This window comes from Erinaceus europaeus, chromosome 10 (genome assembly GCF_950295315.1).
Source record: "Erinaceus europaeus chromosome 10, mEriEur2.1, whole genome shotgun sequence".
Lineage (NCBI taxonomy): Eukaryota > Metazoa > Chordata > Mammalia > Eulipotyphla > Erinaceidae > Erinaceus > Erinaceus europaeus.
The window spans coordinates 43,351,972-43,365,603 of NC_080171.1; the positions used below are offsets into that span (position 1 = coordinate 43,351,972).

The 13,632-nt window shown below is 36.1% G+C and overlaps 1 protein-coding gene across 19 annotated transcripts in view; it reads right to left on the reverse strand.

Moving 5' to 3' along the window:
- PTPRD (protein tyrosine phosphatase receptor type D) overlaps positions 1-13,632 on the reverse strand; it is a 417,654-nt gene that overhangs the window by 151,685 nt on the left and 252,337 nt on the right. For all 19 annotated transcript variants that reach the window (XM_060199565.1, XM_060199563.1, XM_060199562.1 and 16 more), the window contains one exon: positions 9,702-9,911. In XM_060199565.1, coding sequence (XP_060055548.1) covers positions 9,702-9,911 — 210 coding nt within the window. The remainder of the gene's footprint in view (positions 1-9,701; positions 9,912-13,632) is intronic.

Consider the following 13,632-nt stretch of genomic DNA (forward strand, 5'->3'; position numbering starts at 1 on the left):
AGAAAGCAACAGATTTTCAAGCATGATGCTTTGAGCTCCCAGGTTCAATCCCTGGTACCACTATAAATCAGAGCTGAGAAGTACTTTAGTGAAAAGACAGCAAAGAAAAGAGTGGAGGAGAAGGAAGGAAAGGCAGGTGACAGCTAAAGGGGAAGGAGGAAAAAGGAAGCAAACTAAGAGGAAAGGATGGAGGGTTAGAAAGGGAAAAACACTGTATAATTTGTTCCCTTTGAGAGCAAATAGATTCTAATAAAATCATTTTTGATAGTGTGAATTAATTCATAGATACTTTAACACTGGGACATATGTGTGGCACACTACATTATCTGATAGAGTCTAAATTAGTAAATACTAAACCAATAGTTTACCAGTCACAAAAGCTTAACAAGCACCAGCTTTCTGCCAATATGTCATGTAATACAGAAATTTTAAACTAGAAATTTTCAGAGCCAGGTCAGTATTTAACTAAATAGCAAAATAAGTATGTAGTCCTTAGTATTGCTTATTAGAAAACAGATGCCAAAATATGAACAATTAAAGTGTACAACTTGAAAAAAAGAGAGTCTAGTATTGAAATTATAGATGTTAGGTATATGGAGTTGGTGATACAGCTTTCCAGAAAACAAGTTTTCAGAATTTAAAATAATTAGTAGTTCCCACACACTTTTATTAAAGTTACTGTTCAATATTGATTCCAATAGATGATACAGAGAAAAGGAAAGTGTATTGGTCCAGCCACTATGGGAAATAGTAGTTTCTTAGAAATTTAAAAATACCACCATTACAGTATCCAGTAGTTCCACTTCTAGATATATAGTGAGAGAACAAACACATTTGTCTCAGAGACAGTTGTAAAGGTAAGCTATTACAGCATTATTCCCAACATTCTTAACTTGGAAATAACCCGTATATTCATTGATAGGTGAATGGATTTTTTTTTTTTAAATGAACTCACTGGAATGTATTTACCCATAGGGGGAAAAAAAAGGGGGAATCTTCCAATATGCAACAGCATGGATGAAATGTAGGATATTATTCTAAGTGAAATAAGCTAAACAGAAATAAAAAACATTTTATGTATATATGCATATATTCTTATTAAATATGCCAATTTTATAAAAGCAGAACAGAATTGTAATTGTCAAGGGTTGAGACAAAAGACAAATGGGGACAGACAGATCAAAGGGTAAAAGTTTTCAGTTATAAGAAGAGTAAGTTATGATCTAATGTACAGTGTGGTGTCTATGGGTAATAATATCATGGAGTATTTTTGCTGTTGTTGTCATTGGGGTTTCACAGTCCCAGGGCAATTTATTCAGGTACACAGAGATAAAAAGACAGAAGACAGCACATCAATTTCCTTTAGAGTAATGGGGGCCAGGCTTGAACGTGGGCTGTACACAAGACTGAGTACTATCCAAGTAAGCTATCTTGTATACATATTGTATCCTTTAAAGTTGTTGAGAGCTGGGCAGGGGAGATACCATAATGGTTATGCAAAAAGACTTTCATGTTTGTGTCTACGAAGTCCTAGGTTCAATCCCAAACCAGAATAAGTCAGAGGTAAACAGTACTCTGATGTGTCTGTTTCTCTCTCTGTCTCTCATTAAAATAATATTTTTTAAAATCAAGTAGCTGAGAGTAAACTTAAGCATTTTTGTCACAAGTTCACATGCGCGCGCGTGCATGTGCGTACACACACACACACACACACACACACACACACACAAATATCAACTACATGAACTGATGGATATTATCTTGGATTCAGTAACCATTTCACAATGTATGTTAAATTGTCCTACTGCACACTTTCAATATATACAATTATATTTGTGATTTTCCTCAAAAAAGTTGGGAAAATATATAGTCACTTGGTGAAGCAATGGATTGAATATCAACAAATTTTATTTTTATACTATCTTATTCTGTTCTACTTTAGAATAATTTCCTCTTGATTCTGCCCCCCCTTTTAAGAACCATGCTATTTTACATATATATATATATATTCATTTTATGAGGCAAAAGTCAGAAAAATGGCAAGGGGTGGAACCCAAGACCTCAATAATGCAAGTCTTGTGCTTTACCTAGCCAGTGAAATACTTAACATAGTCACTTTTTCTATAAACTTTGTTCTAAACAATACTAGCTCATCCTTCTTGATTGCAGAGCAGTATTCCAACACACACACACCTATACACACACACATTTATTTTCAATAACTTTTTGATCCAGTCACTTGTCAATGGGCATTTAGGCTGCTTCTGCAATTTGGTTATTTTGTAAGAAGTGCAGCTATATCCCCTATTCTCTTATTCTCTGGACATTATATAATGTGCTGGCACCTTGAGTTTTAGTTTCTATTAGCTTCATTTGTCTTCCCTTAGTGGTAAATTCATCCCTTGTTTTTATTACTAGTTTCTAAGGTAATAACTTCCTCATTGATCCTAAACTCAGAATTCTTTTAACTACCAGACCTTCAAGTGTTTCTTCAGAGATTTCTACACACATTTTAACATAAGGAAATTCCTGTGTTATTTCCTTGCTTCCCATACATACCTTCCTTCTAAGTTGTAGATTTCTCTCATCCTCTGAGGAAACTACTGGTTTTATCTCATTAATGACCATCAGGCATAACTACTGTTTTCTTTCTAGTATCATGCATATCCCTCCTCAACCCCCCTTTTTTTTCAGGCATCCACTCATGCTCACAGAAACCATACCAAAATTTTTTCTCTATAGTTTCTACTACTACTTGTATTATTATCATAACTATAGCTGTACAACTTTTAGGAATTTCTCTGGTAATTCATAAACAAAACACATTTTAGTAAGGCTCCTAAGTTCTGCCACAACTGCTTTATACTTTATGATCACAGATAACACTCCATCACTACCAACTTCTAGCTACTCCTCCCTAAAAGTTCATTCTTTTTTTAACACTCTCATAAGTTACCCGACATCTAGTTCCCAAACTTTAAGTAATTTTTTAAGGCTGACCTGAATATTGTATTCATTGAAAATATGTCTTCATGAGGTCTGACAGTGGCGCATCTGGTTGACTGCACACAGGTCTGAGTTCAAGTCCCTGGTTCCCACCCTTCACTCCCAATTTTTCTCTGACTATATGCAAAATAAATATAAATATTAAAAAATACATCTGTTTAAATGGAAATGAACAGTCATTTAACAAACTGCTGGTATATATACGTATATTTTATATAGTCCTTTATCCTTTGTATATGATATTCTATAAACTCAATTAATTTTTCAATATTTATATATATGTCTCATCTTACTGATAATATAAGCTAAGAATGTGATAATTTGCACACTACTTCTCTGTTTAAAATAGCATGCACAGAACATAATAATAAATACTCAGAAAAATATTTTTCCCCTTTTGTTACACTTGTTTATTGTTGTTGTTATTGTTGTTGTTGCTGTCGTTATTGGATAGGACAGAAAGAAATGGAGAGAGGAGGGAAAGACAGAGGGGGAGAGAAAGACAGACACCTGAAGACATGTTTCACTGCTGTGAAGAGATTCCCCTGCAGGTGGGGAGCCAGGGGCTGGAACTGGGATCCTTATGCCGGTCCTTGCACTCTGTGCCAACTGCGCTTAACCCGTTGCGCTACCGCCCCCCCTGAATAATTTGTTAAATAAAAAGGCTATTATTATTTCAGCTTCAGAGATTATCAGTGTGTGAGATGGATATGCTCATTTTCTTTAAATTGGTAAATGTAATTAATGTTTAATCTTCAGTGAACAAAATTACTCATAGCAGCAGTGAAGGGAATAGCTCAACTGGATGAGCATCAGACTTGCATACCTGAAGTTCTTGATTACATCCCTGGAACCACAAGTACTGGCATGGTGCTCTGACTTACATCTCTTCTGCTTTGTCTCAAATGAAACTCTCATTTATAATAATAGGTCTTTAAATTTTCTTAATATATATATATATATATATATATATATATATATTCTGAATTTAAGCAGAACAGTTTCAGTGGAGAACATGGGCTGTAGGGGGCCAGGTGGTGGTACACCAGGTTAAGTGTACATATTACAGTGTGGAAGGACCTGGTTTCAAGCCTGTGGTCCCCACCTGTAGGGGAAAGCTTCACAAATGGTGAAGTGGGATGCAGGTGTCTCTCTGTTTCCCTCACTCTCTACTACTCCTTTCCCTCTCAATTTCTGTCTCTATCCAATAATAAATTACTACTACTACTAATAATAATAAAAGAGAACATGGGTTGTACAAGATGCTGGTACAGTACTCTTCCTTTCCATTCCCCACATGATGCATAGGAAAACCATCCACTATACTTTCAGATTTTCTAATGCACCAATAGATGAAAGCCTGTTTCATTTCTAACCTTCTCTGAAGAAGCTTAAACACACAGTATAAAGGTTTACACAAAGGACTTGGCAAAGACACTCACTATCAAGAAACATGATTTTTAAAAAAAATGTTATTGTTTGCTTTTGGTTTATACTTTCCTCTTTCCATTTGTAGGTCATATTTGAGTTGCTTGGCAGGCAAAAGTAAGCAAAACTTTCTGCTTTGAAATTTTTTACCAGAAGCCTTTGAGATAATAAGCTTGGTCAGCCAAGATGGAAATTCATGCAGGGGTTTTCCCATAACATAGAGATTTTTTCAACCAAACTTAGGTTTGGTTGTGAAAATGGAAAGAAAACAAAATAATAAAATGTGAAAAATGGAAAGAAAAAAATCTTAAAACGATACTAGGCCTGTGAAAAGTAGAATTTATTAAATATATGGGGATAGGACAAAACATCAAATCTTAGATCAGTTAAACTAGTTTGCTGACATTCTTACTATGACAAAGTGTCATAGTTGAATGTCAAAAAGTTGAAAAAAAAACTTTGGGGTTAGAAAGGAACAATTTCTGTATGCAAACTATTAGCCCCTCCTTGTAGAAGCAGGTACTTGATAAACAACGATCAAAATTTGAGACTTTAAAAAGACTTTACCAATACTGACATTATAGTAATGATATACAAGTCTCATATAAAATTAAATCTGATTTTATATATAATATATATATGAAGCAGAGGAGATGATATTGATTTTTAGAGTGATGTTAAGAAAAGTGATGAGGAAAGGAGTAATTTAGATTTAGAAATGTCTTAACTAATAATGAAATAGTGGGATAACATACTAAGGTTAGAATTAGATTCTTCATCAATATTGATGCATTCTTTTCTGTTAATCAGTTTTTAAGTTATTTATTTTATTTTATTTTTCTTTATTTCCTATGAGTTCTCATGAGAACAAGAGAGAAAAGACAGAGCACCACTCTGGTACTTGTGGTGCCAGGGACTGAACTAAAAGTATTATTAGGTTTGCAAGTTTTGTGCTCCACCAGCTGGACCATTTCCTCCACCAATGCTGAACAAATCTGAGCACTACTGAGACAATCTGGGAGGTAGCAGAAACCAGAGATTTTTGATAATGTCATAATCTTCATAATTTGATGAGATTCTGCTCTGTGCTAGAATCTCTGATCTAACTTACAACTTTGAATGTGCTTTCTGAAATATCTAAAATTACTTTCAAGTATCTAAAAGTCTTTTTAAAAAGAAAAGATAGTTTCCAACAGTCCATTCCCTCCAATGTTCTGCCTCAAAATCTTCATCTAGACATCCTGTGCATTAAAATTCCGGGAAGCCTGCCACTTTGTTTTCAAATGACACTCTGTGCACAAAGGTAAACCAGGCAGAAAGGCTGTCTTTGTATTTTGATTTTCCACAAGGGAATTCCTCTAGTCATTTGAAGAGAACCCCCACTGTACATGTTAACACCTGATATGGAGAAATCTTTGATACATTGTGGGCTTCTTTATATGGGAAGTGACTGCCTCAACTGTGTTATCATACCTGTCAGTTTTAGGCTCCTATTAGTGCGATACAGTTTTCAGCATGTATATTAAATGTTAATGTGAACTGCTACTTCAAAATCCACCCCCCTTGCCATCTGTAATTTCTCTTTCTTTTTCAACATTCAAAGCAATTGAAGCATAAAAGGACATAAAAGAAAGATAAATTACATAACTGACTATAACTCATTATTTAGAGTACCTCAGGAATTCTCTGTCTTATTGAATTATTTTCTATGTTTCCTGGCTTTTTACTGATAAAGTCACTGGTAAATTGCTATAATTAAAGATGCTGCCTGTGCTTGTCTTTTCCTAGACAGATATTGCAGTGACTCTTTGACCTTACCGGCAGTTATAAGAGAATAAAATATAATCACCCCAATTGGTATTTTTGAATGCCTAAAACAGGCTATAGTTGGAGATAGGAAATAGTTCACCTGGTGGAGTGCACACCTTACTAAGCACATGACATGGTTTGAGCCCCTGACTACTACATGGGAACAACATGCATGACATCAAAGGGAAGCTCCATGAATGGTGGAGTTATACTATAATATCTTTCTTTTCCTTTCTCTTTTTCTCTCATTTTATGCTTGAAACTGAAAGGAAAAGTAAGTTTGCTATGAGCTGTGGAATTATGCAGACATTAGGCCCCAGTATTAAAAAAAAAAAAAAGAAGAAGAAAGAAAAGAAAGAGGCAAAAAAAAAAAATACACCATACATGTTACATTGTTAGTTTCCATTGCAATCACACAAGCTAATGCTTATCAGGTATTACATAAGACTTCATTTTAAATTAAGAAAAGAGACTGAGTGATGATGTTTACTTTCTACCGGTGTGTGTGCTTGTCACATCACAAGCTCTCAAGAGAGCTGGCAAGACAGCTCACATAGAAGGGTGGGTGACAGCTTATACCATATGTGCTACTCAGGTTCAAGACTGCTTGTTCTCCACTGCTCTGGGGAAGCTTTGATGATGTGGTATCTTTCCTTTTTACTCTATCTCTCTGCCTTTCTGAGAAAGTAGGCCCAATGCTGTGAAGCCCCAGTTATAACAGGAAAAAAAAAAAGTCGCAAGGAGTTACCCTCTCACTCTGACACTTTATATACTAGAAGTTTAGCTCAATCTTCTGTCTTTAGAAACACAGTCTTAGGTTGGGAGTATGGATGGACCTGCCAACGCCCATGTTCAGTGGGGAAGCAATTCCAGAAGCCAGACCTTCAACTTTCTGCACCCCACAATGACCTTGGGTCCATATTCCCAGAAGGTTAAAGAATAGGACAGCTATCAGTGGAGGGGATGAGATAAAGAGTTCTGGCGGTGGGAACTGTGTAGAGTTGTATCCCTCTTATCCTATGGGTTAGACAATGTTTCCTTTTTATAAATAAAAAAAATAAATAAAAAGAAACATAGTCTTACTGGTAAGGGGCCATTATATACCTCAAAGTAAAAGTGTTTAATAGCCCTCCATGATTAGACTTTGACCAAATAAGCCTGGTAATATAGTAGAATGGCCTAAAGAAGGCATCATAAATTCTCTAGCCATATACTTATTATGTAGGCCTAGACACCCTCCTCTTGTACCCCCTATTTTATTTCCCTCAGTCACTCCATATATTCAATTCACTATAAAAAAGGAAGTAAGTTATATTCTTTCATCTTTTCATCTCTTCTGGCAAGCCATTAGCATTATTGTTACCACTTGATAAGTTTTAGAAAAAACACTATAAAATTTGCCAGGGATATATTGGCAAAAACTACATATCAAGTAAAGGACGATTATTGTCCCTATGACAACCTTTATTAGAATTATCAAACAAATAAATGTAGAAAACTTGAGGTTAACTTAGACCCCCACTAAAATTCTAGGTCTGTTTCCTCCCTTATTTGTGGCCAGGTCCCATAAATCTAATACTGGCTTGAATATGACAAATGACACTCAACGCTTTAAAAGCTGGGAGAAAGTCTAAGCTCAATAGATAAAGAAGTGACTACAAAGCTGGATAAGGACAGGAGACTGGCTCACTTAATGATGGCCTTTTTGGCCACTATCAGGCCAACTCATCACCCAGGGTCCCAGACAGGGAATTCTTATATTCTCTCATAGATCCTATGGGCCTGGACCTCTAATACACCCCTCTATCATCACTGATCACATCCATCTGGAACATCATCATAGGCCCTAGACCTCTAATAGATCCCTCTTTCTATCAGCACTGATCACACATCCATTTGCAACATCATCATAAGCCTGTGCTGGCTTCTTCAGAAAGGTCCCCGTACTATAAACTAGCAATGTTAAGGACTGTCCCACTCTCGAAGGGAGGCTGGATCACTCTACTCTGCCAGTCTAGAAAAGCTGGTTCTGAAGTGATTACAGCATAGAATGTTCCCAGCTGTGCCCATGGACTGTGAACTCAGTCTGATAGGGACTCGGAGGCTGTACAGGTTCTGGTGCTAAATATGAATGGGCTGGGCTAGAGCACTGTGGTAAGCAGCTAATCGCATTTATATATTTTCTTCAAGTCTGCAAGCGACTCTCTGACCTAATCCTACTTCTTAGTTCTATTCTCAACTCTGATACCATCTTCCCAGACAATATTTCTACTCCATCCCCATGTCAGCTGTCAAACTCAAGCAAAGATTACTAAGACATAGACTCCTAGAAACATACCTAAAATGGACTTCCTAGTCTCCTACCACTCTAAGGTCCCTACATTCATCTGCTCTATTCCTACTTTATGCTTCCTGTTTATAAAACAGTTTGTCCAGTTTTCCACTTACTGCCTTTCACCCACCAAGTTCCAGATGCTACCGTGATTCCATCCTGATTTCCTGTGCTGAGATTTCCTGTGTTTCCTGTGATGAGATTTCAGGAAACACCTCACTAGTGTTTCCTGAAATCTCATCTCTCTAGAGCCCTACCCCACCAGGGAAAGATAGAAACAGGCTAAAGGTATGGATGGACCTGCCAACACCCATGGCCAGTAGAGACTGAATTATGAAACTTTTAGAAGGTATTTAGTAGATTTGGACAGAATATGTATATTCTTATATATATATATATATATATATATATATAGATAGATAGATAGATAGATATATTATATATATACACCTATATATTTTTTCTGCACCCCCAAAATGATTTTTTGGTCCATACTCCCATGATAGGGGAAGTAAACCAGGGGGCTCTGTACTCCTAATCCACCAGGACCCAAAGTGTTTGTCATCAGGAATCTTGTTTTTATACCAGCAATAAAAGAGAAGTGAATTTAGAAAACACAAGAGGAAGCCAAACATTGTTTCTATTATCTGAGAGAGAAGAGGAAATAAGGAAAGATACATGGAAATAGTAATAGCTATAGGGGTGACTTAGGAAGTGCAGGAAGGGCAATTAGAAATTTTGCAATATATATAGGTATGTACAGAATCAGCCCATATCGGTTACCTTGGGAGAACTACTGCAATTTCCAATGGAAGGGATGGGGATACCAAACTCTGGTGGTGGGAATTGTATGGAATTATACCCCTATTATCTTATAATTTTGTAAATCATTATTAAATCACTAATAAAAATAAGGTAAAAAAGGAAACAGTCTTATTTATAACAAAGTCCTAAGGAGTATAGTCAACAATGTTCAGAGCAAGGGATCTGTAATTATATTTAAGTTAATGGTAGCTTATGAGAAATAATTAGGATGGATATACCTATATTACCACAAATAATAATACTGTGATAAAATGTGTAAGAATACCACAGAAAGCAAATGTAATCATCATAATGAACTTACAGACTCTGCATGCTCCATCACTGCTAGCACAAAGAAGACATATTCTTGACCGCTTTGGAGTTGCTTGTTTGTAAATCCACCATAATGTTTGTCATCCCCCAGGGTGAACTCAGTGGGAAGGACATCAAAGTGAGCAGCAATATATGGCTTTAATTCAACTTCTCTTCCATAACGAACGCTTCTGCGCTTCCTAGATATCTCCTTAAGCAGCTTAGTGGGAAAGAGAGAAAGACATGTAAACCACCACCCAACTTATTACTGGTTTAATGTGAGAAAATAATTCAGATCTGGGAACAACCCAGATATTGTTTGTCTACATTTCATGCAGCATGTCAGCATCAGGAAACCTCTGTTCTCACTGCCTTTCACATGTTTGTCTTGCAGTTAAGGTAAGATATAGCACTGTAATTGCATAGCCAAGACATAAACAAAAAAACAAGAGTCTTTACTGGCTGATCATATCACTGTCTATTCTAATGAATTCTTTCAAGGGGCAAGAGTGCATTAGGACTTGTCAAAGGAAAAGTCTGTTTGATTCAAAAAAGACTTTTTCAGAATTTATAATTGATAATTCTAAAATAATAATGCAGATAAAACCATCTAAATCTTTTAATATGATCAACTGTTAGTAGAAATTACTACCATTGAGGATAGTTTTTAACAATGACACAACTTATATGATGCAGATTCTTTCAAGTCAGCAGGAACAGAATATGTCAATCAAATTTTAGTTAACATATGTAAAACAGACATTGTTACTCATTGAACAATTTTTGGCTTGAGTTGTCTCTTTGATCAACTATTTGCAGTATGATTTCTCACATTAACCAAGGCAATAACTTTTTCTTAGAATACTGTTCTCTTTAAAGGTGCATTTTCTTCTCAATCAATGGATACGGGATAGGTAAATATTAACAAATAATTTCAAAAGAAAACAAATACACATAAAAGTACATACAAGTCCTTCAAGTACTGATAAATGAAACTAGTAAAAATTTGGGGCCAAGCAGTGGTGCATCTGATTAAGCACTCACATTACAAGTGTGTAAGAACCCAGGTTCAAGCCCCTGGTCCCCACCTATGGGGTGGGGGGGGAACTTCATGAGTAGAGAAGCAGGGCTGCAGGTATCTCTCTGTCTCTCTCCCCCTCAAAAACTGCCACCAATTTCTCTCTGTCTCTATCCAATAATAAATAAAATATATATTAAATAGTAAAAATTTTGAATTTCACATTTCTGTTTTGCATTCATTCACTACTTTATCAGAAGAAAAATCATATTACTATTTCATGACTATTTTTAAGTACTGCTAAAGCAATCTTTGTTTCCTTTTATTAAATTTGGTATTTCATTGGACTTAATAGGGGAAAAGAAATCTAAAAGTCTGGGAAGCTGTCAAGCAGATGGTGCAATGTAAAGTGTTTTGGCTTTTTTTTTTTCTTTTTCTTCTTTTTTCCTTTAGTACCACTAGGGCTATTGCTGAGACTCAGTGCTACCTTTCTTGTTTGCCATTTTTCTGCTTTTTTTTAAAAAAAAATTATTTATTTTATTTATTTATTCCCTTTTGTCACCCTTGTTGTTTTCTTGTTGTAGTTATTGTTGTTGTTATTGATGCCGTCCTTCTTGGATAGGACAGAGAGAAATGGAGAGAGGAGTGGAAGACAGAGAGGGGCAGAGAAAGACAGACACCTGCAGACCTGCTTCACCGCCTGTGAAGCGACTCCCCTGCAGCTGGGGAGCCAGGGGCTGGAACCCGGATCCTTACGCCGGTCCTTCGCTTTGCGCCACCTGCGTTTAACCTGTTGCGCTACCAACCCGACTCCCCTCTGCTTTTTTTTTTAAATTTAATTTTCCTTGATAAGAAAGGGAGGAAGTAAGAGAGGAGGAGATAGAGACTGAGAAAGAAACCCCTGTAGACCTGTTTCAGCACCTGTGAAACTTTTGCCTTGCTTGCACCCACAGGGGCAAAAACTGACGTCCTTCAGCATAGTACTGAGTCCACTCAAGCAGATGTGCCACCCCTAATATAAAGGTTCTTAAAATTTATTTTGATTTTATTTTAAGAAGTCTTATTACATAAGTGAGAGTAAACTGCAAAGTGAGATGAGTAGTGATTTCAGCTTACTAAAATGTAGTTACATTATGTGAGTATTATTTCACTTATAGGTGAGACTTAAGAAATAGGGACGGGGGAGTCGGGCTGTAGCGCAGCAGGTTAAGCGCAGGTGGCGCAAAGCACAAGGACCGGCATAAGGATCCCGGTTAGAACCCTGGCTCCCCACCTGCAGGGGAGTCACTTCACAGGCGGTGAAGCAGGTCTGCAAGTGTCTATCTTTCTCTCCTCCTCTCTGTCTTCCCCTCCTCTCTCCATTTCTCTCTGTCCTATCCAACAACGACAACAACAATAATAACTACAACAATAAAACAACAAGGGCAACAAAAGGGAATAAATAAATAAAATAAATATATTTTTTTAAAAAAAAGAAATAGGGACGGGAGAGAGAACACAGAGCAAAACTTGGACTGGGCATGGTGCATTGCATCAAAGCAAAGGTCTTGTGAGAAGTGGGCAGGTGGGGCCAAAGAGACCCTTGGGGTCCTGATGCATGATAATGTAAAAGGACCTAGAGTTTGTGGGTGAGAGTGTTCTGTAGAAAGTTTTCACAGGGAGATGAAAAATCATACCCATGTGTCAACAACTACAGTGTAAACTATTAACCCAATAAAAATGATAAACAAAGAGACTTTTTTTAAAGCCATTTGTTGGGCATAGCCTATTTAATAACAGTTTGGTTCATCTGATCATAAATTCAATAGGCCAATTAATTATATATTAATTGTGCTGGAGTAAAGCAAAGCATGAAACACAGCACTGTGCTTAAACACTGCTATTAAATTTAGGCTTACTTGTAACAATGACAAAGCTAATATTTATTAATCACTTATTAGCTAATTGGTACTGTTCACAGGTTCCTAATCTTATATTAGTTTATTTACTCATCACAGCAAGCATAAAGATACTAATATCTAATATTAACTATCTCCAGTTTTAGAAACAAGAACAATGAGGAATAACAGGAAATGGCTAAATATATTCAATTCAGTTAGTGAATTAAAATGAAAAGACAAGTAAATTTGTTGCAGTCATATTTCTGGTTACATGGTATCTCATTAATAAGAAAATTATATTAAGTAAATAAGACAGTTAATGAAATAAATACATTTAATCTAAATTAATAATCTCAGATTTTAAACACATCTATAGCTAGACATTTTTTTTCTGAATCTATTTTAATTAACACTGACAGGAATGTGCACTCAGATTTCCTTTGCTTGGATTCTTTTACTACGGCATTTAACAATCTTACTTATACCATATTTAATGTTACTACTGGAAACGCATTACAAATGTTATTGGTGATCTACATTATATGATGACACTTCTTTGAGAAGGACATATGGATTGCAGATAAGCTGAACAGCGTTTGAAGTTGGTTAATCAGAAATATTTACCATCAGTTGTTTATGTGACTGTGTCCCCTTTTCTACTTCAGTGATCAAACTCTACCTTGATTCTATTCCTATTTCACATGTAGGCAACTGTCATAACTCATCCATATCACTGTCATCCCAAGAGAACCAAAGCTAGAGCTTCTTTAGAAAGGAAGTGCTTTTGAGGAGAGCTGAGAGGAAATACTTCAGAACAAGATATTTTTAATTGCTCGTTGTTCCTTGGAATCAATGTAACCATTTACTTAGGTTAATTCTGGAACATCAGTTCTGTCCCTCTATGTTACTCTAATCTCTGTAGGATGCTTCCTATGGTATATACTTTAGATGAGTCAGATATGATCAAATGACAGAGAACTTAGCCAGAATGTTACAGTTACAACTACAATGAGAATATTTTATACCAAGTCTTTGAAATATGA